The sequence below is a fragment of the Tachyglossus aculeatus genome, chromosome 10 (assembly GCF_015852505.1).
Source record: "Tachyglossus aculeatus isolate mTacAcu1 chromosome 10, mTacAcu1.pri, whole genome shotgun sequence".
In the NCBI taxonomy this organism is placed as follows: domain Eukaryota; kingdom Metazoa; phylum Chordata; class Mammalia; order Monotremata; family Tachyglossidae; genus Tachyglossus; species Tachyglossus aculeatus.
In genome coordinates this window covers 51,410,190-51,433,821 of record NC_052075.1, presented here as the reverse complement: position 1 = coordinate 51,433,821, position 23,632 = coordinate 51,410,190, and the positions used below count along the sequence as shown (strand labels likewise).

Genomic DNA, 23,632 nt, shown 5'->3' with positions numbered 1-23,632 from the left:
GAGAAGGGTGGGAGAAGGAGAGGGGACGGCCCCCGGACGGCCCCCTCCCCGAAACCTGAAAACCTCGTTTGACGCCCCTGTCCCCGGGCATCGGCGGACCCTCGGCCTGCCCCCCCCCCCCCCACCGCCCCACTTGAAGGTTGCCCCGGTAATACGCGGCTTCTCAAAACGCCCCCCACACACCCACCCAAGAAAGGCACGGGAGGGGGCTCGGTGACGGGGGAGTGGGCGGCGCCGAACAAACAGACATGTCAAAAACAACAACATTTACTAAGCGGGGCCGGACCCCACCCCCGCCTCCCGCCCCAAGTCCCGGGGCTCGCGGCCCGCCCCCCCCCGGTCCGGAGGGCGGGCAGGCGGGCGGCGGAGGCCGGGGCGGGGGGAGGGTCGGTGGGCGGGGGGTCTCCGTCCGTGAAGCCTACGGGTTGGTCGGTGGGAGCGGTGGGGCGGGGTCTCCTCGGCGAGGCCGTTGGGGTGGTTTGCTGGAGTACAGTGGGGTGGGGTGGGGGGCGGGGGGAGCGAGAAAAGACGAGTTCAGATCGGTTTCGCCCCGCCCCCCTCCGGGCTCCGACGGACGGACGTTTCCCCGAACCAATCCCCGCCCCCTCTTGAAGCCCCGCCCTCCCGAGGCCCCGACGGACGTTTCCCTCAACCAATCCCTGTGGCGAAGCTCGGCCCAAGCCCCGCCCACTCGCCCCTGAAGCCCCGACGGACGCTTCCCTCAACCAATCCCCGAGGCGACGCTCGGCCACGCCCACTCGCCTCTTGAAGCCCCGCCCCGACGGACACCTCCCTCAACTAATCCACGCGGCGAAGTCCTGCTCCAGCCCCGCCACGCCCAGGCCTCGACGGACGCTTCCCTCAACCAATCCCCGGCCGCGACCCCTCCGCGAAAGCCCGTCCCCTTGAGTACGAAGCCCCGCCCCTCCCGAGGACCCGACGGATGCGTCCCTCCACCAATCCCCGGCCGCGCCCCCTCAGCGAAGGGCCGCCCCCTTTAGTCCGAAGCCCCACCCCTCCACTAATCGCCGGCCGCGCCCGGTCAGCGAAGGCCCGTCCCTCCACCAATCCCCAGCCGCGCCTCCTCAGAGAAGGCCCGCCCCTCCCGAGGCCCCGACGGACGCGTACCTCCACCAATCCCCGGCCGCGCCCCCTCAGTGAAGGCCCGCCTCCTTGAGTCCGAAGCCCCGCCCCTCCACCAATTCCCAGTCGCTCCCCCTCAGAGAAGGCCCGCCCCTCCACCAATCCCCAACCGCGCCCCCTCAGAGAAGGCCCGCCCCTCCCGAGGCCCCGACGGACTTTTCCCTCCACCAATCCCCGGCCGCGCCCTCTCACTTTAGGCCCGCCCCTTGAGTCCGAAGCCCCGCCCCTCCCGAGGCCCCGACGGACGCCTCCCTCCACCAATCCCCGGCCGCGCCCCCTCAACGGAGGCCCGCCCCCTTGCGTCCGAAGCCCCGCCCCTCCCGAGGCCCCGACGGACGTGTCCCTCCACCAATCCCCGGCCGCGCCCCCTCCTCAGCGAAGGCCCGCCCCCTCCCGAGGCCCCGACGGACGCTTCCCTCCACCAATCCCCGGCCGCGCCCCCTCAGCGAAGGCCCGCCCCCCGGCCAGCCGGCGCCGTGCGGTACCCGTGGTAAGGGGGCGGCGGCGCGTCGTGGACGCCCGAGGCCTCCAGGGCCTGCTCGTAGGACGGGAGCCCCGGGGCGAGGGGCAGGTCGGGCGGCGGGACGGTAGAGACGGACGTGGCGGGCGGCGGCGGCGGCGAGCGCAGGGGTATTTCCTCTACAACCAGCCCCGCCCTGCAGGACCTGAAAGACAGAAACAGCGTGAAGCGGCCTGCCCTAGTGCGAAGACCAAGGGACCGGGAGTCCCAAGGTCATGGGTTCTAATCCCGGCCCCGGCCCTTGTCATTCATTCATTCGATCGTATTTACTGAGCGCTTCCTGTGTGCAGAGCGCTTGGAAAGCACAATTCGGCAACAGATAGAGACGGTCCCTACCCAACAACGGGCTCGCAGTCGAGAAGGCATTCTGCTGTGTGGCCTCGTTAAAGTCACTTCACTGGGCCTCAGTTACCTCATCTGGAAAATGGGGAGTGATGATGATGATGGCATTTGTTAAGCGCCTACTACGTGCAGAGCACTGTTCTAAGCGCTGGGGGGGATACAAGGTGATCGAGTTGCCCCACGTGGGGCTCACAGTCTTAATCCCCATTTTACAGATGAGGTAACTGAGGCTCGGAGAAGTTAAGTGACTTGACCAAGGTCACACAGCAGTCATGTGGCGGAGTTGGGATTCGAACCCATGACCTCTGACTCCAAAGCCCGGGCTCTTTCCACTGAGCCACGCTGGAACCGTGAGCCTCACGTGGGACGGGGACCGTGCCCGACCCGATTTCTTGTATCCACCCCAGCACTTAGTACAGTGCCTGGCACCTAGTAGTCGCTGAATAAATACCATAATTCTTATTATTAGAAACGCACCAAGGATCTTGGGCAGAAATGGAAAGGCATGTGCAGGCCGACTCAGGGCCTCGTGCTAGGGCAGACCTAGAGGGCCTGGGTCTGACCTAGACTGTGAGCCTGCTGTTGAGTAGGGACCATCTCTATATGTTGCCAACTTGCACTTCCCAAGCGCTTAGTACAGTGCTCTGCACATAATAAGCGCTCAATAATTCATTCAGTCGTATGAATGAATGACCAGCCCCGGCATGGCCCCGGGGCGGTCACCCATGTCCTCACAAACCTTCCCTCCCCACATCCAGCTCCCAGAGATCTCCAGCCTCATCCGCACTCCCCTCCATGTCTCTCACCCATCCCTGCACCGCTCCCAGAATCCCTCACCCACTGGGGCGTCGTGCACGGCCCCGGTAACAGCTCAGGTACCAGTAGACTCCCAGCCCCGTCAAGAGCAGCAGCAGCAGGGCGACCGTCAGCCCCACGGTCAGCCCAGCCACGTCCAAGCCCTTCCCAAGGCCTGATGGAGAGGAGGAGGTGTGTCTGTTGGGGGGCTTTGGGGGAGGGACAGCCCTGGTCACTAGGGGAGCATCCTTCCTTAGCAACCGGGCAAAGGGGCATGTCTGAAAGGGTCCGTAGTTGGAGGGCCAGAGAGCTCCAGGAGACGAGTCCGCCCGAGGAGAGCCCTCGCTGCTGGGAGATTTGCTCCTCAGCGACCCTGGCTGCTGGGGCTGGGATGCCGAGAGACGCCCGTCACCCCCCCCACACACACTCACCACCTCCACCTTTCCCGTTGAAGACGTACGACTCCCAGAAAAGCTCCTGAATTGGGGTGGGGGAGAAGAGGGCGTCAGCCGAACTGCGGGAATCCGATTCCTCTCCTTCCCTTCTTCCACCACCTCCTCTCTTCTCACCCACGACCCGGTTCTTCCTCCAGGATCCCCTTCTCCGCGTCAAGCCTCCGACCTTCCCTCTCACGTCTCCCTTCTAAATCCCCTTCGTCTCCTCTCCCTCCCTTCTGGGCTCTCCCAAACCCTATCCCCACCTGCCCCAATCTCCCCCATCTCCTTCCTCTGTCCCCCACTTTCTTTTGTCCCCTCCCCTCCCTCCAACTCACTCTCCCCTCACCCCGCACCCATCCCCGCGACCCATCAATCAATCGTATTTATTGAGCGCTGTGTGCAGAGCACTGTACTAAGCGCTTGGGACTGTCTCTATATGTTGCCAAATTGTACTTCCCAAGCGCTTAGTACAGTGCTCTGCACACAGTAAGCGCTCAATAAATACGACTGATGACGCCAAGTCGGCAACACATAGAGACAGTCCCTACCCAACAGCGGGCTCACAGTCTAGAAGGGGGGACCCATACCCCCTCCAGTTCTGAAGAGTCGACTGCCAACGCCCACCCCCCACCTCAGGCTCCCAGCCAGTTCCCGATTCCAGTACCGTGCTAACGTCGTCCTCAAAGAACTCCCGGGCCTCCTCCTTGTCACAGCGTTCCTCTATACACTCTCGCTCCAGGTTCCCCGGGGTCAGTAGCTCCAGGTCCCAGTGATTGGCCCGAGGGACCCGAAGTCGGTGGTGGAGGAAAGCAAGGGCCCCGGGACCCTCCAGGAATGGGGACGTTGTGAGGGGAGGGGAGCTGGGGGGAGAGGAGGGAGGGAGACCTGGGTTGGGAACAGGGTTGTGAGGTGGGACCTCTAGATTCCTAAGGGAAAGGGAAAATTCCAGATGTGGAGGAAGGAAGATCGGGGACCCAGACACCGGAATCCCCAAGGAGAGCAGGAGGGAAGGGGGCCTAGTCTCTGAGGACTATGTTGCCAACTGGTACTTCCCAAGCGCTTAGTATAGTGCTCTGCACACAGTAAACGCTCAATAAATAATAATAATGGTATTTATTAAGCGCTTACTATGTGCAAAGCACTGTTCTAAGCGCTGGGGAGGATACAGGGTGATCAGGTTGTCCCACGGGGGGCTCACAGTCTTCATCCCCATTTTCCAGATGAGGGAACTGAGGCGCAGAGAAGTGAAGTGACTTGTCCAAAGTCATCCAGCCGACAAGTGGCAGAGCCGGGATTTGAACCCACGACCTCTGACTCCAAAGCCCGGGCTCTTTCCACTGGGCCACGCTGCTTCCCGATTGAATGAATGAATGAATGAGGAGGGCGAGGCCTGGAAGAGCTAGAGGCCCATGGATAGGGGGCCTGGATGGAGCCAGGGAAGTTAACCCCCAAACACACACACACAAGGGGACCACCTGAAGTTGAGGGTACACCCACCCGCTCATCCTCCCCTCTCCCCCAGCCCCACAGCATTTATGTATACATCTGTAATTTTATTTATTTGTATTAACGCCTGTCTCCCCGCCCAGCCCTAGACTGTGAGCTCACTGTGGGCAGGGAAGGGCCCTGTATATTATTGTACTGTACTTTCCCAAGCACTTAGTACAGTGCTCTGCACACAGTAAAGAGCTTAATACGATTAAGTGATTGAATGAATGAATGAAACTGACCCGACTCCAGTTCCTCGGTCCCGTCCCAGGTCAGGCGGAGGGGGCAGGTGGCCGACGACCCCTTGATAAAGTGGCAGTAGCAGCAGGGATAGGGGGAAGCACATGGTGCGGGGGGTGGGGGGGAGGCCTGGAGAGAGATGGGGAGACTAGTGAGGGGGTTGAGGAGAACTGAATATGCCTGGTCCTGAAGGGTGAAAAGACGGTAAGGAAGGTGGAGGGGAAGAGCCAGGGCCTAGGGGCCGGATATCCAGATCCCAGAGAGGAATGGGGGAGAGTGGTAACACCCGGAAAACCCTGCCTCACCACAAATCACCTAACTCCATCCAAGAGGGTGAGAGGAATTGGGTGGCTGACAACCTGTCACTGGAGGGGCAGGACGTCTGGGGTCCCTGGGGGGAATGGTCCTGCACCGCGGTGGGGGTGAAATGGAATAGCGGTTCTCAGAAATAAACAGTTTTAATCCCCGGGAACCATTCAACCGCTCATTGTTTGAACCCAGGGTCAAAGGGCTGGTGGAGCGGACTTGTGGCCGGACACCGAAGCCTGCGGAGGGTTTAGGGGGAGTAAACTCACCTGCCGGGGGGTCGGAGCCGGGGCTCCGGGGGCGGGCGGTCGCGTCCGAGGGAAAGCCGGGGGGCGAGAGCAGGTTGGGAGCGAAAGAGGGTTTGTGGGGGGCCGGGGGGCGGCTCCTTCCCGACGCCCGCCCGTCCCGGCTACAGGTGAGCGAGGGGGCGGGGCTTTGGGATCACCTGGTAGGGGTGGCGCTTGGTACAGAGCAGGTGATTAAAGGGACCCACACGGTGGGGGGAGGCCAAGACCCCTGACCCCGAAAAGCGAACATCACGGTGTCGGGACAAGAAGGGCCGGGGGGCTGGTGGGCATGAGAAGCAGCGAAGGTTGGCGGAAAGAGCCTGGGCTCCGGAGTCAAGGGTCGTGGGTTCTAATCCCGCCTCCTCCACTTGTTAGCTGCATGACTTTGGGCAAGCCATATCACTTCTCTGTGCCTCAGTTACCTCATCTGTAAAATGGGGATGGACACTGTGAGCCCCACGTGGGACAACCTGATTACCTCGTATCTACCCCAATGCTTAGAACAGTGCTTGGCACATAGCAAGCGCTTAACAATTACCATGATGATGATAATAATAATAATAATAATAATGTTGGTATTTGTTAAGCATGCAAAGCACTGTTCTAAGCGCTGGGGTAGATACAAGGTAATCAGGTTGTCCCACGAGGGGCTAACAGTCTACATCTCTATTTTACAGATGAGGGAACTGAGGCCCAGAGAAGTGAAGTGACTTGCCCAAAGTCACACAGCTGACAAGTGGCAGAGCCGGAATTTGAACCCATGGCCTCTGACTCCAAAGCCCGTGCTCTTTCCACTGAGTCACGCTGCTTCCCAGCGTGATGATGATGATGATAGTAAGCGCTTAATACCACGATGATGATGATGATGGTGATGATGATGGCATTTATTAAGCGGTTACTATGTGCAAAGCACTGTTCTAAGCGCTGGGGAGGTTACAAGGTGATCAGGTTGTCCCACGGGGGGCTCACGGTCTTCATCCCCATTTTACGGATGAGGTAACCGAGGCCCAGAGAAGTTAGGTGACTTGCCCAAAGTCACACGGCTGACAAGTGGCGGAGCCGGGATGATGATGATGATTGTGGGCTTGCTGGAAGAGATGGGGTGAGTGAGTGAGTGAGGGTCGGTTGGTTGGGGCTCTTATGGAGGGGCGCCGGGGTCTGGAGGAGCAGGACATCCTGGGTCCCTGATGGGGTGGAGCCGGGGCCGGGGCCCGGGGCGGAGGGCAGGACCTTTTAGACTGTGAGCCCACTGTTGGGTAGGGACTGTCTCTATATGTTGCCAACTTGTACTTACCAAGCGCTTAGCACAGTGCTCTGCACACAGTAAGCGCTCAATAAATACGATTGATTGATTGATTGATTGACCTCCAGCCTCCATGTGGAGGAGGGATGGGGGAAAAAGCAGCCGAATCCTCGAGAGGCCCTGGAGGGGTCCACGACACCTCCACTCACTCCCTTTGGTCATCCCCCCCCTCCCCACAGCACTTATGTATATATCTGTAATTCTATTCATTTATATTGATGCCTGTTACTTGTCTCCCCACCTCTAGACTGAAAGCCTGTTGTGGGCAGAGATTGTCTTTCTTTATTGCTGTACTGTAATAATAATAATAATGGTATTTGTTAAGCACCCAAGGGGATCATTTTTTAATAGAATTTGTCAGTCATGAATTGTTTTTATTCATTCATTAATAATAATAATGACGGTATTTGTGAAGCGCTTACTATGTGCCAACCACTGTTCTAAGTGCTGGGGTAATAATAATAATAATTTTAGTATTTGTTGAGGGCTTACTATGTGCAAAGCACTGTTCTAAGCGTTGGGGAGGATACAAGGTGAACAGGTTGCCCCATGTGGGGCTCACAATCTTAATCCCCATTTTACAGATGAGGTAACTGAGGCCCAGAGAAGTTAAGTGACTTGCCCAAAGTGATACAAGGATACAAGGTGAACAGGTTACCCCACGTGGGACTCACAGTCTCAATCCCCATTTACAGATGAGGTCACTGAAGCCCAGAGAGGCAAAGTGACTTGCCCGAAGTCACCCAGCTGACAAGCGGCAGGGCGGGAAGCGGTGTGGCTCAGTGGAAATAGCCCGGGCTTTGGAGTCAGAAGTCACAGGTTCAGATCCCGGCTCCACCACTTGATAGCTGTGTGACTTTGGGCAAGTCACTTCACTTCTCTGGGCCTCAGTTACCTCATCTGTAAAATGGGGATGAAGATTTTGAGCCCCCCCGTTGGACAACCTGATCACCTTGTAACCTCCCTAGCGCTTAGAACAGTGCTTTGCACACAGTAAGCGCTTAATAAATGTTATTATTATTATTATTATTATAACCCACAACCTCTGACTCCCAAGCCCGGGCTCTTTCCACTAAGCCACGCAGTATCGTACTTCCCAAGTGCTCTGCACACAGAAAGCGCTCAATAAATACGATTGAACGAATGAAACGGTTCCCCAGGAGGGGTCCCGGCACGGAGATGGGGCCGCTGGGGCGAAAGACCCTGGGCGTCTCCCGCTGCCGCCGCCTCGGCCCCCTCATTCATTCATTCAATCGTATTTATTGAGCGCTTACTGTGTGCAGAGCACTGTACTAAGCGCTTTCCCCCCTGCCTTACCTCCTTCCCTTTCCCACAGCACCTGTATATATGTATATATGTTTGTACGTATTTATTACTCCATTTATTTATTTTACTTGTACATACCTATCCTATTTATTTTATTTTGTTAATACGTTTTGTTTTGTTCTCTGTCTCCCCCTTCTAGACTGTGAGCCCACTGTTGGGTAGGGACCGTCTCTAGATGTTGCCAACTTGGACTTCCCAAGCGCTTAGTACAGTGCTCTGCACACAGGAGGCGCTCAATGAATACGACTGATTGATTGATTGGGAAGTCCAAGTTCATTCATTCAATCGTACTTATTGAGTGCTTACTGTGTGCAGGGCACTGTACTAAGCGCTTGGGAAGCACACGTTGGCAACATCAGGAGAAGCCGCGTGGCTCAGTGGAAAGAGCCTGGGCTTTGGAGTCAGAGGTCATGGGTTCAAATCCCGGCTCCGCTACTTGTCAGCTGTGTGACTTTGGGCAAGTCACTTTGCTTCTCTGGGCCTCAATTATCTCATCTGTAAAATGGGGATTAAGACTGTGAGCCCCATGTGGGACAACCTGATCACCTCCCCAGCACTTAGAACAGTGCTTTGCACATAGTAAGCGCTCAAGAGAAGCAGCGTGGCTCAGTGGAAAGAGCCCGGGCTTTGGAGTCAGAGGTCATGGATTTGAATCCCGGCTCTGCCACATGTCTGCTGCGTGACCTTGGGCAAGTCACTTCACTTCTCTGAGCCTCAGTGACCTCATCTGTAAAATGGGGGTGAAGACTGTGAGCCCCACGTGGGACAACCTGATCATCATCATCATCAATCGTATTTATTGAGCGCTTACTATGTGCAGAGCACTGTACTAAGCGCTTGGGAAGTACAAATTGGCAACATATAGAGACAGTCCCTACCCAGCAGTGGGCTCACAGTCTAAAAGGGGGAGACAGAGAACAAAACCAAACATACTAATCACCTGATACATACTGATACATACTGATCACCTTGTATTCCCCCCAGCACTTAGAATCAATCAATCAATCGTATTTATTGAGCGCTTACTGTGTGCAGAGCACTGTACTAAGCGCTTGGGAAGTACAAGTTGGCAACATCTAGAGACAGTCCCTACCCAACAGTGGGCTCACAGTCTAAAAGGGGGAGACAGAGAACGTTAGAACAGTGCTTTGCACATAGTAAGTGCTTAACAAATGCCATAATCATCATCATTATTATTAATAATATAATAATAGTTATTATTAATAATATTATTATAATATAATAATATATTGTTATTTATTATTATTATTATTAATAAATACCATTTAAAAAAATCTAGAGACGGTCCCTACCCAACAGCGGGCTCACAGTCTAGAAGGGGAAGACAGAGAACAAAACAAAACATATTAACAAAACGGAATAAATATGTACAAATAAAATCAATAAATAGAGTACTACAAACATACGTACAAACATCTATGCAGGTGCTGTGGGGAGGGGAAGGACGGAACCATCGCGCTCGGACCTGCGTTTCCGGGGGGGGGGAGGTCAGGGAGGGACGCAGCCGCTCGGGGCAGACACACTTCCGGTCAAGGTTGGGGGCGGGGCCGGAGACGCTTCCGGCTTCCGGTGCGGTCGAAGCAGCTGGGCCAGCGCTGATCGCCCGGCCGCCCCTCGTCCTCCTCAGCGGGCGAGCGGGCGAGCGGCTGCCTGCAGGGGGCGGCAGTTGGGAAGGAGGACGCACGTAAGGACGGACTTCCGGTCGGGAAGCGGGGCCATTCATTCATTCAATCAATCAATCGTATTTATTGTACTTCCCAAGCGCTTAGTAATAAATAATAATGGCATTTGTTAAGCGCTTACTATGTGCAAAGCACTGTTCTAAGCGCAGGAGGGATACAAGGTGATCAGATTGCCCCACGTGGGGCTCACAGTCGTCATCCCCATTTTACAGATGAGGGAACTGAGGCTCAGAGAAGTGAAGTGACTTGCCCAAGGTCACACAGCAGACATGTGGTGGAGCCGGGATTCGAACCCATGACCTCTGACTCCAAAGCCCGGGCTCTTTCCAGTGAGCCACGGTACAGTGCTCTGCACACAGTAAGCGCTCAACAAATACGATTGATTGATTGAGCGCTTACTGGGTGCAGAGCACTGGGCTCAGCGCTTGGGAAGTCCAAGTTGGCAACATAGAGAGGCGGTCCCTACCCAACAGCGGGCTCACAGTCCAGAAAATAATAATAATAATGGTATTTGTTAAGTGCTTACTATGTGCCAAGCACCGTTCTAAGCGTACTGAGAGCTCACCTACTCCAGGAGGCCTTCCCACACTGAGCCCCTTCCTTCCTCTCCCCCTCGTCCCCCTCTCCATCCCCCCATCTTCATCATCATCATCAATCGTATTTATTGAGCGCTTACTATGTGCAGAGCACTGTACTAAGCGCTTGGGAAGTACAAATTGGCAACATATAGAGACAGTCCCTACCCAACAGTGGGCTCACAGTCTAAAAGGGGGAGACAGAGAACAAAACCAAAGATACTAACAAAATAAAATAAATAGAACAGATATGTACAAATAAAATAAATAAATAGCATAATAAATATGTACAAACATATATACATATATACATCTTACCCCCTTCCCTTCCCCACAGCACCTGTATATATGTTTATATGTTTGTACAGATTTATTATTCTATTTATTTATTTATTTATTTTACTTGTACATATCTATTCTATTTATTTTATTTTGTTAGTATGTTTGGTTTTGTTCTCTGTCTCCCCCTTCTAGATTGTGAGCCCACTGTTGGGTAGGGACTGTCTCTAGATGTTGCCAACTTGTACTTCCCAAGCGCTTAGTACAGTGCTCTGCACACAGTAAGCGCTCAATAAATACAATTGATGATGATGATGATGATACAATAATAATAATAATGGTATTTGTTAAGCACTTACTATATTACTTACTAGAGAAGCAGCGTGGCTCAGTGGAAAGAGCACGGGCTTTGGAGTCAGAGGTCGAGGGTTCAAAGCCCGGCTCCGCTACTTGTCAGCCGTGTGACTTTGGGGAAGTCACTGAACTTCTCTGTGCCTCAGTTACCTCATCTGTAAAATGGGAATTAAGACTGTGAGCCCCACGTGGGACAACCCGATCACCTTGTATCCTCCCCAGCGCTTAGAACAGTGCTTTGCACATAGTAAGCGCTTAATAAATGCCATTATTATTATTATTATTATATGCCAAGCACTGTTCTAAGCGCTGGGAGGCGGGATACAAGGTGATCAGGTTGTCCCACGGGGGGCTCCCAGTCTTCATCCCCATTTAACAGATGAGGGAACTGAGGCCCAGAGAAGTGAAGTGACTTGCCCAAAGTCACACAGCTGACAAGTGGCGAAGCACTGTGGCTCAGTGGAAAGAGCCCGGGCTTGGGAGTCAGAGGTCCCGGCTCCGCCAATTGTCAGCTGTGTGACTTTGGGCAAGTCACTTCACTTCTCTGGGCCTCAGTTACCTCATCTGTAAAATGGGGATTAAGACTGGGAGCCCCCTGTGGGACAACCTCATTCATTCATACATTCATTCAGTCGTATTTATTGAGAGCTTACTGTGTGCAGAGCACTGCACTAAGCGCTTGGGAAGTACAAGTTCGCAACATATAGAGACGGTCCCTACCCAACAGTGGGCTCACAGTCAAGAAAACTGATCACCTTGTAACCTCCCCAGCACTTAGAACAGTGCTTTGCACATAGTAAGCGCTTAATAAATGCCATCATTATTAAGTGGCAGAGCCGGGATTAGAACCCATGATCTCTGGCTCCCAAGCCCCTGCTCTTTCCACGGAGCCATGCTGCCCTTCCCTACCCCTCCATGATGATGATTATTATGGCATTTGTTAAGTGCTTATTTTGTGCCAAGTCCTGTTCTAAGCGCTGGGATAAATACAAGGCCATCAGGTTGTCCCACGTGGGGCTCCCCGTCTTCATCCCCGTTTTCAGATGAGGTCACTGAGGCCCAGAGAAGTGGCTTACCCGAGGTCACGCAGCAGACGAGTGGTGGAGCCGGGATTGGAACCCACGTCCTCTGACTCCCAAGCCCGGGCTGCTTCCACTAAGCCAGGCTGATTGCCAGACTGAAGCAGAAGGGAGTTAGGGCAGACTCCAGAAGGGGGGCTACCTGGTGGGTGGAGCCGTCCCAGGGCGGTGGGTCCTTCCCTCCCGGGGCCAGGGGCCTCAGTGGGTGTTAACAAGTCCTTCCCTCTCCCGTTATCGCCTTCCGTGGGTGAGGACACACCTGTCCTAAACGCAGCCCCCTACGCCACAACTCCCACTCCGTTCGGGGAACCCAGCTGCCCTGGGAGCCCACCCCAAGGCCGGGACCCTCTCAAGCCCCTCTTTCTCCCCAGGCCCACCCCGAGATGACCCGCCACGGGAAGAACTGCACGGCAGGAGCCGTCTACACCTACCACGAGAAGAAGAAGGACACGGGTGAGTGGGGGGCTAGCGGGGCTGAAGGCCAGTCCAGGGGGAGGCTGGAGGAGAGGCCTGGGAATGAGCGTCTCCCGGAGGAGTGGGGTCAGTTGTATTTATTCATTCAATTGTATTAAGTACTTACTGTGTGCAGAGCACTGTACTAAGCGCATGGGAGCGTACACTACAACAATAAAGGGTGACAATCCCTCCCCACAACACGCTCGCAGTCTAAAGGGGCTGATGGCCCCTTTTCCTCCAATCTCCAATCCTACCCACTCGGCCCTCGCCCCAGTCGACCATATTTATTGAGCGCTTACTCTGTGCAGAGCACTGTACTAAGCCCTTGGGAGAGTTCAGTTCAATAAGGACACATTCTCTGGCCCCAACAAGCTTACAGTCTAGAGGGGGAGACATGTTAATTACATAAATAAATTGGTTTTATTTATACATAAATTGGTTTTGTTCTCTGTCTCCCCCTTCTAGACTGTGAGCCCGCTGTTGGGTAGGGACTGTCTCTGTGTTGCCGACTTGTACTTCCCAAGCACTTAGTACAGTGCTCCGCACACAGTAAGCGCTCAATAAGTACGATTGATTGATTAAATAAATTAGATATATACACATGTGCTGTGGGGATGGGAGGGAGGATGAATGAAGGGAGCAAATCAGGGTGCTGTAGAAGGGAGTGGGTGAAGAGAAGGCGGCTTACTCTTTGTAGTCCCCCCGGGCGCTTAGTACAGTGCTCTGCATTCAGGAACCACACATTGAGTACCAATGATGGATCGATTTTTCTCCCCGCCATCCCGCAGCGGCTTCGGGCTACGGGACCCAGAATGTGCGCCTGAGCCGCGATGCCGTCAAGGACTTCGACTGCTGCTGCCTGTCCCTGCAGCCTTGCCACGATCCTGTTGTCACGTGAGTTGGGGGACAAGGGGAAGGGACGGGGAGGGTTGGGCGCTGCCCTGTCTGGGAGCCGTTCCAGCGCTAAGCACAGCATTTGGCATATAGCAAGAACCAAATAGTTCTGCTATTTGGCCCATAGTAAACGTTTAACAAATACCATTAAAAAAAAAAGATTGTTAGCTGGACCCCTGTCCTTGCCCTCTCCAACGATAGTATTATCGTTGTTCTGGTCGCCACGGGGTGAGACAGGTAGACTATCTGCCATATAGAGCAATGGCCCGGGAGTCAGAAGGCCCTGGGTTCTAATCCCAGCTTCGTCACTCGTCTGCTCTGTGACCTTGGGCAAATCACTTCACTTCTCTGTGCCTGTTATCTCAACTGTAAAATGGGGAAATAGATTGTGGGACAGGGACCGTGTCCAACCCAATTATCTTGCGTCTACTACAGCGCTTAGTACAGTGCCTGGCACATAGTAAGTGTTTAACAAATACCACAGTTGTTATTATTCAGAAACCGCATCTGTAAAACGGGGACTTTGACTGTGAGCCATGTGTGGAACAGGGACCCTGTCCAACCTGATAACTTTGTATGTACCCCAGCGCTTAGTACAATGCCTGGCCCATAGTAAGCGTTTAACAAATACCATTAAAAAAAATAGATTGTTAGCTGGATCCCTCTCCTTGCCCTCTCCAGCCCCGACGGGTTCTTATACGAAAAGGAAGCCATCCTGGAATATATCCTGCACCAGAAGAGGGAGATTGCGCGGCAGATGAAGGTCTGTGGGATGGAGGTGGGGGTCCGGAATGGGGGTGCACACGGCAGCGTCTGGAAGCTCGCTAACCGGGGCTGACGGCGAGGGGTCCCCTCCTCCTCCCCACCCCCCAGGCTTACGAGAAGCAGAAGGGGGAGCAGCAGGCGGAGCGGCGCGAGCTGAACCGGGCGGCCGCCCAGGAGCAGGTGCGCGGCTTCCTGGAGAAGGAGACCGCCATCGTCACCAAACCCCTCAACCCTTTCCAGCGGCGGCCGGCGGGGACCGGTACGGAGGGGTCCGGAGGGTGGGGCGACAAGGAGCCGGAGGGCGGGGGGAGGGTGTGGGGGCGGAAGTGGGGTGATGGGCCTGGTCGCCCCTCTTCCCCCCCGCCAAGACCCCGTCCTGTCATCCCGGCCAGGCGACAGCGAGCCGGGGCCCAGCGCCACCTCCGCCCCTGAGGACAAGGACAAGCAGCTGCCTAGCTTCTGGATCCCCTCGCTCACCCCGGAGGCCAAGGCTTCTCGCCTGCAGAAACCCGTAAGGACACCCCCCCTTCTCCCCTCCCCGACCGACTCCCCCTTTCCCTTGGCGTCGCCTCCCCTCCCACCCACCGTTGTTTCTCTCTGTCTCTGTCCCGTGCCCGGCAGTCTCGGGCGGTGCTGTGTCCGATGAGCGGACGGCCCCTGCGCCTCAACGACCTGACGCCCGTCCACTTCACGCTCCTGGACGGCTCCGTGGACCGCGTGGGCCTCATCACCCGCAGCGAGCGCTACATCTGCGCCGTCACCCGCGACAGCCTCAGCAACTCCGTGCCCTGTGCCGTGCTGCGGCCCTCGTGAGTGCGCCCGGGGCCGCCGGACCATCAGACGGGGCCGGTGGTCGCGGGCCGTCGGAGCCTGCTCTCGCGTGGGTGGCGGCGGCCGTGGGACCACCCTCGGCTGCCTGGGTTGTTGGGGAGTGGGGGGGGTGAGAGTGGGGACGGCAGAAGGGGGGGGATCCCGGGTCTCAGTGCACCCATCCATCCATCCGCGGCTGGCAGGGGGGCAGTGGTTACCCTGGAGTGTGTGGAACGGCTGATCCGCAAGGACATGGTGGACCCCATCAACGGAGCCAAGCTGACGGCCAAGGACATCATCGTGCTGCAGCGGGTGAGAGTCCTGCCCCAGCTCCTCCTGCCCCTGCCCCCTTTTCTGTCCCGGCTCCTCCTGCCCCAGCTCGCCCCCTCCTCCCTTGCAGCCCTCCACCAGCCGGTGCCGCTCCCCCTACCCTCGCCTGGTTCTCTGCCCTTGCTCTACTGTCCCCCCCCCGGACCGTCCGCCCCGCCTCACCCCCAACCTCTGGCTCCGTGTGTTTCTCCCCGCAGGGAGGCACAGGCTTTGCCGGCTCCGGGGTGACCCTGGAAGCGAAGAAATCTCGCCCTGTGATGCAGGCCTGAGGACCCCAAGGAAAGAGGCAATAAAGCTGTGCTGTGCTTCACACTGAGCCCTCGCTGCTGAGGACAGGCTGGCGGGGTTGGGCAGGGGCTCCGGGCCTGGGGACCCCACAAGCCGACAGAGAGCGTGCACACCCACACACACACACACAGAACTAAAGACCAGACTTTTATTCCCTGTGCCCCCAACCCCTGCAGGAAGGGTCAGAATGGGAAAGGGAGGGTCCGATCGCCCACTTGGGGCCTCAACCCCAATAAATAACTCCTCCTGGGGGGGGCTGGAGTGCTGAGGGGAGTGGTCCGTGCCCCGGGGGGAAAGGGAGAGGAGATGAGGGGGGTTTCTCCGGATAGCTGGGGGCAACACGTGGCTGGCCAGGGTACAGGATCGGGCCGGGATGGGGCTGGATTTGTGAGTGAGTGGTAGGAGAACTTTTGCTCCCAGGGAAGGGGGTCGGGAGGGTCCCGGGCACCTTCTCTTTGGCTGCAGTGGGGGCGAGGCCCTCGGTAGGTGAAGGGATGCGTGTGTGGCTGGGGCTGTGGCCCCCTCAGAGCTCGTCGTGCTTGCGAGTCAGGTCCTCGCCATAGTTGGTGGCCTGGCTCCCCACGAACATGCTCCAGTTGTCCAGCACCTCCTGCTTGCTCAGCTGCCCGTCCTGGGGCGGGGACAAGGGAGCGGACCGGAGCCTGAGCACTGGCTGACGGCGGCCCCGCCTCCTGCCTTGCCCCCGGACCCCGTCCCCCCCGCACGCACCTTGTTGCTGTCGGATTCATGGAGGAGGTGGTTGGCCTCGACGTAGGGCTGGTCATAGTCGGGGGGCAGAACCCAGTGCCCCACTTCCTGGGCGTTCAGGTGCCCGTCCCCGTCCAGGTCCCGGAAATCCCGGAACTGCGCCCGCTCCGTCCGCACCCACTCCGGTTCCGGCTCCTGAGCCCCCGGATCGGGCGAGTACATGTCGGCTGCGGGGAGGGGAGAGCGGCGTGTGGCGGTAGGGGGCCTGGTGGAGACCCCCAGCGAGCGGACGGAGACCCCCTGAGGGCCACCAGAGACCCCCCTCTCTCACCTATGTATTCATCCACCTGCACGAAGCCATCCCCGTTCTTGTCCAAGTCCTCCACCGTCTCCTGTGGGGAAGGGGGGCGGTAGGGCAGTCAGTCAATCCACCAACCAGTGGTATTTATTGAGCGCTTACTGTGAACAGAGCCCTGTATTGGTCGTCTGGGAGAATACAATATAACAGGCTAGCAGCGCAGCATAGCAGATAGCGCCGGGGCCTCGGAGTCGGAAGGACCTGGATTCTAATCCTGACCCCACCACTTGTCTGCTGTAGGACCTTGGGCAAGTCCCTTCTCTGTGCCTTAGTCACCTCATCTGTAAAATGGGGACTGAGACTGTAAGCCCCATGGGGGACAGGGACTGTGCCCAACCCAATCACCCTGTATCTACCCCAGCACTGCGGATAGTGTCTGCTACATAAACAGGCACTTGAATACCACAATCATTATAATAATAATAACGGCATTTATTAAGCGCTTACTATGTGCAAAGCACTGTTCTAAGCGCTGGGGAGGTTACAAGGTGATCAGGTTGTCCCACGGGGGGCTCACAGTCTTAATTAATCCCCATTTTCCAGATGAGGTAACTGAGGCCCAGAGAAGTTAAGTGACTTGCCCACAGTCACACAGCTGACAAGTGGCGGAGCGGGGATTTGAACCCATGACCTCTGACTCCAAAGCCCAGGCTCTTTCCACTGAGCCACGCTGCTTCTCATGACTTCAAGGCCCTGCTGAGAGCTCACCTCCTCCAGGAGGTCTTCCCAGACTGAGCCCCTTCCTTCCTCTCCCCTTTGTCCCTCTCTCCATCCCTTCCCCACAGCACCTGTATATATGTATATATGTTTGTACATATTTATTACTCTATTTATTCTACTTGTACATACCTATTCTATTTATTTTATTTTGTTAGTATGTTTGGTTTTGTTCTCTGTCTCCCCCTTTTAGACTGTGAGCCCACTGTTGGGTAGGGACTGTCTCTATATGTTGCCAATTTGCACTTCCCAAGCGCTTAGTACAGTGCTCTGCACATAGTAAGCGCTCAATAAATACGATTGATGATGATGATGACTTAGCAGACCTGTTCCCGGCCCACGGGGGACAGAGTCTCCCCACGTTCCCCTCCCTGCTCCGGGCCTGGGGCCGGTGCCTCCCCACGCTTACGGCAATGATGATGTCCCGCATGCGGGGGAAGTCCTCGGGGTGCAGAAAGGCGGTGAACTCCTCCCGGGTGGCCACCATGTCTCCATCCCCGTCGGCCACGCGGAATCGCCGCTCATCCCGGGCCAGCAGCTTTCTGTACGAGGCCGCGTCCGCCACATCTCCAAATTCTTCACCTGGACGGGGTGGGGGGCGGTCAGGGTCTGCCCGCCCGGCGTGCTCCTCCCCATCCACTCTGGCAGACCAGAGCCCGGGGTGGCTCCACCCTCCATTTGTTGAATTTATGGAGTGCTGACTGTGTGCAGAGCACTGTACTAAGCGCTTGAGAAGCAGCATGTCCTAGTGGCAAGAGCACAGGCTTGAGAATCGGGGGATATGGGCTCTAACCCCGGCTCCACCACTTGTCTGCTGTGTGACCTTGGGCAAGTCACTAAGCGCTTAGTACAGTGCTCTGCACACAGTAAGCGCTCAATAAATACGATTGAATGAAAGTCACTTCACTTCTCTGGACCTCAGTTACCTCATCTGTAAAATGGGGGTTGACCGAGCCCCACGTAGGACAACCTGATTACCCTGTATCTATCCCAGCGCTTAGAACAGAGCTTAGCACATAGTAAGCATTTAATAAATACTACGATTATTATTGGCAGCATGGCTTAGTGCAAAGAGCATGGATTTGGGAGTCAGGGGACTTGGGTTCTAATCCCGGCCCCGCCACTTGTCTGCTGTGTGACCTTGAGCAAATCATTTCTCTGGGCCTCAGTTACCTCATCTGTAAAAGGGGGGTTAAGATGGTGAGCCCCACGTCGGGCCCCCTGATTACCTCCTGTCTACCCCAGCGCTTGGAACAGTGCTTGGCACACTGTAAGAGCTTAAGAAACTGATTGCTGAATTGTACTTCCCAAGCGCTTAGTACAGTGCTCTGCACACAGTAAGCGCTCAGTAAATACGACTGAATGAACAAGTTTTAGGATTATTATAATGATGATGGTATTTGTTAAGCGCTTACTATGTACCAAGCACTACTTTAAGCGCTGAGCGCTGTTTTATGGGGAGAATACAAGGTAGGCCTAAACAGGCAGGTCCCCCGGCCCCCAAGGGGCTTCCGTTCATTCATTCAATCGTATTTATTGGGCGCTTACTGTGTGCAGAGCACTGTAGTAAGCGATTGGGAAGTACAAGTCGGCAACATATAGAGCCGGTCCCTACCCAACAAGGGGCTCACAGTCTAGAAGGGGGAGACAGCAAAATCAAACATGTGGACTGGTGTCAAGTCGTCAGAACAAACAGAAATAAAGCTAAATGCACATCATTAACGAAAGAAATAGAATAGTAAGTATGTACAAGTAAAATAGAGTAATAGATCTGTACAAACATATATACCATCATCATCAATCAATCGTATTTATTGAGCGCTTACTGTGGGCAGAGCACTGTACTAAGCGCTTGGGAAGTACAAGTTGGCAACGTATAGAGAAGCAGCGTGGCTCAGTGGAAAAAGCACGGGCTTTGGAGTCAGAGGTCATGGGTTCAAATCCCGGCTCCACCACTTGTCAACTGTGTGACTTTGGGCAAGTCACTTCACTTCTCTGGGCCTCAGTTCCCTCCTCTGTAAAATGGGGATGAAGACTGTGAGCCCCATGTGGGACAACCTGATCACCTTGTAAATTCCCCAGCGCTTAGAACAGTGCTCTGCACTTAGTAAGCGCTTAATAAATGCCATTATTATTATTATACATACAGGTGCTGTGGAGAGGGGAAGGAGGTGGGATGGGGAGGAGGAGAGGGAAAAAAAGGGGGCTCAGTCTGGGAAGGCCTCTTGGAGGAGGTGAGCTCTCAGTAGGGCTTTGAAGGGAGGAAGAGAGCGAGCTTCCAGATCAGAGGAGGGTGGGCAGACCTGGGTAGTAGCCGTAGGTGGTGTTCCGGAACTCCCCCCAGGCCACGCGGCCGTCGCGGTCCGTGTCGTAGTCGGCCCAGGCCCGGTCCACGCTCTCGCGCACGTGGCGCTGCTGCGTGTGGCGGATCCAGGCCTGCAGCTCGGCCAAGGACACCGCGCCGTCCCCGTCCCCCGCGGCGTCGATGCGATCCACGATGCGCCTGCAGCCGGACAGAAGCGGCGTGGCTCAGCCCAAAGAGCCCGGCCCGGGGAGGCAGGGGTCGTGGGTTCTAATCCCGCCTCCGCCACTTAGCAACTGTGTAATGATGGCATTTGTTAAGCGCTTTCTATGTGCCAAGCACTGTTGTATCAATCAATCAATCAATCAATCATATTTATTGAGCACTTACTATGTGCAGAGCACTGTACTAAGCGCTTGGGAAGTACAAATTGGCAACACATAGAGACAGTCCCTACCCAACAGTGGGCTCACAGTCTAAAAGGGGGAGACAGACAGCAAAACAAAACATGTGGACGGGTGTCAAGTCGTCAGAACAAACAGAAATAAAGCTAAATGCACATCATTAACGAAAGAAATAGAATAGTAAGTATGTACAAGTAAAATAGAGTAATAGATCTGTACAAACATATATACCATCATCATCATCATCAATCGTATTTATTGAGCGCTTACTGTGGGCAGAGCACTGTACTAAGCGCTTGGGAAGTACAAGTTGGCAACATATAGAGAAGCAGCGTGGCTCAGTGGAAAAAGCACGGGCTTTGGAGTCAGAGGTCATGGGTTCAAATCCTGGCTCCACCACTTGTCAACTGTGTGACTTTGGGCAAGTCACTTAACTTCTCTGGGCCTCAGTTCCCTCCTCTGTAAAATAGGGATGAAGACTGTGAGCCCCATGTGGGACAACCTGATCACCTTGTAAATTCCCCAGCGCTTAGAACAGTGCTCTGCACTTAGTAAGCGCTTAATAAATGCCATTATTATTATTATTATTATTATTATTATTATATATACAGGTGCTGTGGAGAGGGGAAGGAGGTAGGGTGGGGAGGAGGAGAGGGAAAAAAAGGGGGCTCAGTCTGCGAACTGGGGGGGATACAAGGTGATCAGGTGTCCCACGTGGGGCTCACAGTCATCATCCCCATTTTACAGATGAGGTCACTGAGGCTCTGAGAAGTTAAGTGACTTGCCCAAGGTCACACAGCAGACATCATCATCATCAATCGTATTTATTGAGCGCTTACTATGTGCAGAGCACTGTACTAAGCACTTGGGAAGTACAAACTGGCAACATATAGAGACAGTCCCTACCCAACAGTGGGCTCACCATCATCATCATCATCAATCGTATTTATTGAGCGCTTACTGTGTGCAGAGCACTGTACTAAGCGCTTGGGAAGTACAAGTTGCGGCGTGGCCCAGTGGGAAGAGCCCGGGCTTTGGAGTCAGAGGACATGGGTTCAAATGCCGGCTCCGCCACTTGTCAGCTGTGTGACTTTGGGCAAGTCACTTCACTTCTCTGGGCCTCAGTTCCCTCATCTGTAAAATGGGGATGAAGACTGTGAGCCCCACGTGGGACAACCTGATCAGCTGGCATCCCCCCGGCGCTTAGAACAGTGCTTTGCACATAGTAAACGCTTAACAAATACTAAAAAAAAACCAAAACCGTGTGACTTTGGGTAAGTCACTTTGCTTCTCTGGGCCTCAGCGACCTCATCTGGAAAATGGGGATGAAGACTGTGAGCCCCACAGGGGACAACCTGATGACCTTGTATCCCCCCCGCCCCCAGCAATTAGAACAGTGTTTGGCACATAGTAAACTCTTAAGAAATGCCTGTGATTATCGGGGTCGTCTCGGGGCTCCCCTCCCCGTCCCCCCGCCCCCCCCCGTCCTCACCCCAGCCGGGCCCGGCTCTCCTCCGGACTGAGCTGGTCAAAGGCTTGGGCCTCCTCGGCGCCCAGGAAGGCCTCGTGGTCGTACTGGAAGCCGTGGGCGTCGTCGTGGGGGGCGGAGCTGAGGGGGGTCCCGTGCCGCACCCGCTCCCCGTGGGCCGGGGGCTCGGGCGGGGGCTTCCCCTCCGACCGCCGGGACCCCCCCCCACGGCCCCCCCACCACCAGCAGCACCACCAGCAGCAGCAGCCGACCCCACCGCCTCATCGCTCTGAGGGCAACGGGAGGAGGAGGAGGAGGAGGAGGAAACCGGGGGTCCGCCGGGGGCCGCGGGAAGACACGCGGAGTTGGTGGGCCAAGGCCCGGGGGGTGGGAGCGGGGCGAGGGGGCTGGGGGAAGGGGATGGAGGGGCGGGGGGCGAGCAGGCTTGGGAAAAGGATGGAGGAGCGAGGGGGGGAAGGGCATGAAGGGGCTAGGAGGCTAAGGGAAGGGCATGAAGGGGCGAGGGGGCTTGGGGAAGGGCATGAAGGGGCGAGGGGGCTTGGGGAAGGGCATGAAGGGGCGAGGGGGCTTGGGGAGGGGCATGGAGGGGCGAGGGGGCTTGGGGAAGGGCATGGAGGGGCGAGGGGGCTTGGGGAAGGGCATGGAGGGGCGAGGGAGCTTGGGGATGGGCATGGAAGGGCGAGGAGCAGTGGGGAAAGGGATGGAGAGGCGAGGGGGCCCGGGGAGGGGGATGGAGGGGTGAGGGGGCGAGCATGGGGGGGCGAGGGGGCTTGGGGAAGGGCATGGAGGGGCGAGGAGCCGAGGGAAAGGGATGGAGGGGCGAGGGGGCCCGGGGAGGGGGATGGAGGGGTGAGGGGGCGAGCCTGGGGGGCGAGGGGGCTTGGGGAAGGGATGAGGGGCGAGGGGGCGAGCAGGCTTGGGAAAAGGATGGAGGGGCGAGGGGAAGGGCATGAAGAGGCGAGGAGGCTAGGGGAAGGGCATGGAGGGGCGAGGGGAAAAGGGCATGGAGGGGCGAGGGGGCCCGGGGAGGGGGATGGAGGGGTGAGGGGGCGAGCATGGGGGGCGAGGGGGCTTGGGGGCCCGGGGAAGGGGCTGGAGGGGCTCGGGGAAGGGACGGAAGGGCTCGAGGGCCCGGGGGCCCGGGGAAGGGGGCGGAGGGGCGGCCCGGGCGGCCGCGGAGAAGTTGAAGGGCTGAAGCGGAGGGAAGGGGAGGGGTCTGCTGGGCACGACGGGGGAGAAGAAGAGGGAGAAGAAGAAGAAGAAGAAGAAGAAGAAGAAGAAGAAGGGGCGGGACGGAAGCCGGGCCCGGGACGTGGCGGGACGGGGACGGGGGCAAAGGGGGGATTGGGCCCACGGGGGGCGGGGCAGGGCAGGGCAGGGCAGGGCAGGGCAGGGCGAGGGGGGGGCTACAGTCGGGGCGCCCCCACCCTCCCTCCGTCCGTCCGTCCGTCCGTCCGTCCCCACCACCCCAACTCTTCGCAAACGAGGGCTCTTCGGCCCCCAGCCCCCAGCCCGGGTCCGGCAGCGGGCCCCTCCCCACCACCCCTCCGAGCCCGTGAGCCCGCCGTCGGGTAGGGACCGTCTCTGGACGTTGCCAACTTGGACTTCCCAAGCGCTCAGTCCAGTGCTCTGCACACGGTAAGCGCTCAATAAATACCACTGAATGAAGGAATGAACCGGGCGGCCCCCCCCCCCCGCCCCGGCCGAATGCCCCCCCGCTTAGGGCCCCTACCCCGCTGCCCTCCTCCGCTCCGCGCTCCGGACGCGCCGATTCTCCGCCGCCCCGCCCGGGACACGCCCACCAAGACTACTGACCACGCCCCCTAATTTCCATAGCCACGCCCCAACACGGCCTAATTACCCTATTCCCGCCCCCATCTGGCTCCTGACCACGCCCCCTGCTGTTTGGGGCCCCGCCCCTCGGTCTCCACGCC

General features: G+C 56.7%; 3 protein-coding genes across 3 annotated transcripts; 1 reads left to right on the top strand and 2 right to left on the bottom strand.

Moving 5' to 3' along the window:
* Nucleotides 1-386: 386 nt before the first annotated feature.
* On the bottom strand, nucleotides 387-5,071 carry PRRG2 (proline rich and Gla domain 2). The gene is made up of 6 exons (XM_038752754.1): nucleotides 4,968-5,071; nucleotides 3,902-4,097; nucleotides 3,232-3,277; nucleotides 2,843-2,975; nucleotides 1,629-1,808; nucleotides 387-482 (listed from the first exon to the last, which is right to left on the bottom strand). The coding sequence occupies exons 1-6, from the start codon at nucleotides 5,069-5,071 to the stop codon at nucleotides 419-421; spliced, it is 723 nt and encodes a 240-aa protein (XP_038608682.1). The 3' UTR covers nucleotides 387-418.
* A 4,709-nt stretch (nucleotides 5,072-9,780) lies between these two features.
* LOC119933300 (nitric oxide synthase interacting protein) lies at nucleotides 9,781-15,748 on the top strand. The gene is made up of 9 exons (XM_038752746.1): nucleotides 9,781-9,892; nucleotides 12,549-12,630; nucleotides 13,422-13,527; nucleotides 14,209-14,290; nucleotides 14,401-14,551; nucleotides 14,685-14,803; nucleotides 14,914-15,101; nucleotides 15,306-15,414; nucleotides 15,630-15,748. The coding sequence occupies exons 2-9, from the start codon at nucleotides 12,561-12,563 to the stop codon at nucleotides 15,699-15,701; spliced, it is 897 nt and encodes a 298-aa protein (XP_038608674.1). The 5' UTR covers nucleotides 9,781-9,892; nucleotides 12,549-12,560; the 3' UTR covers nucleotides 15,702-15,748.
* A 106-nt stretch (nucleotides 15,749-15,854) lies between these two features.
* Nucleotides 15,855-23,532, bottom strand: RCN3 (reticulocalbin 3). Its single transcript, XM_038752004.1, has 7 exons — nucleotides 23,514-23,532; nucleotides 21,702-21,957; nucleotides 19,807-20,006; nucleotides 17,913-18,085; nucleotides 16,760-16,820; nucleotides 16,450-16,655; nucleotides 15,855-16,351 (listed from the first exon to the last, which is right to left on the bottom strand). The coding sequence occupies exons 1-7, from the start codon at nucleotides 23,530-23,532 to the stop codon at nucleotides 16,244-16,246; spliced, it is 1,023 nt and encodes a 340-aa protein (XP_038607932.1). The 3' UTR covers nucleotides 15,855-16,243.
* Between the last annotated feature and the right edge of the window lie 100 nt (nucleotides 23,533-23,632).

Coding starts and splice junctions, on each gene's coding strand:
- PRRG2 (XM_038752754.1), bottom strand. CDS start 5,071: ATGTGCTTCCCCCTATCCCTGCTGCTACTGCCACTTTATCAAGGGGTC. Junction 3,278..3,901: donor TTGAGGACGACGTTAGCACG/GTACTGGAATCG, acceptor ACCCCAATTCAG/GAGCTTTTCTGGGAGTCGTA. Junction 2,976..3,231: donor CAACGGGAAAGGTGGAGGTG/GTGAGTGTGTGT, acceptor CCTCTCCATCAG/GCCTTGGGAAGGGCTTGGAC.
- LOC119933300 (XM_038752746.1), top strand. CDS start 12,561: ATGACCCGCCACGGGAAGAACTGCACGGCAGGAGCCGTCTACACCTAC. Junction 12,631..13,421: donor CGAGAAGAAGAAGGACACGG/GTGAGTGGGGGG, acceptor GCCATCCCGCAG/CGGCTTCGGGCTACGGGACC. Junction 14,804..14,913: donor CTTCTCGCCTGCAGAAACCC/GTAAGGACACCC, acceptor CGTGCCCGGCAG/TCTCGGGCGGTGCTGTGTCC.
- RCN3 (XM_038752004.1), bottom strand. Junction 16,821..17,912: donor TGCGGGACATCATCATTGCC/GTAAGCGTGGGG, acceptor CCTTCCCCACAG/GAGACGGTGGAGGACTTGGA. Junction 16,352..16,449: donor ATGAATCCGACAGCAACAAG/GTGCGTGCGGGG, acceptor TCCCCGCCCCAG/GACGGGCAGCTGAGCAAGCA.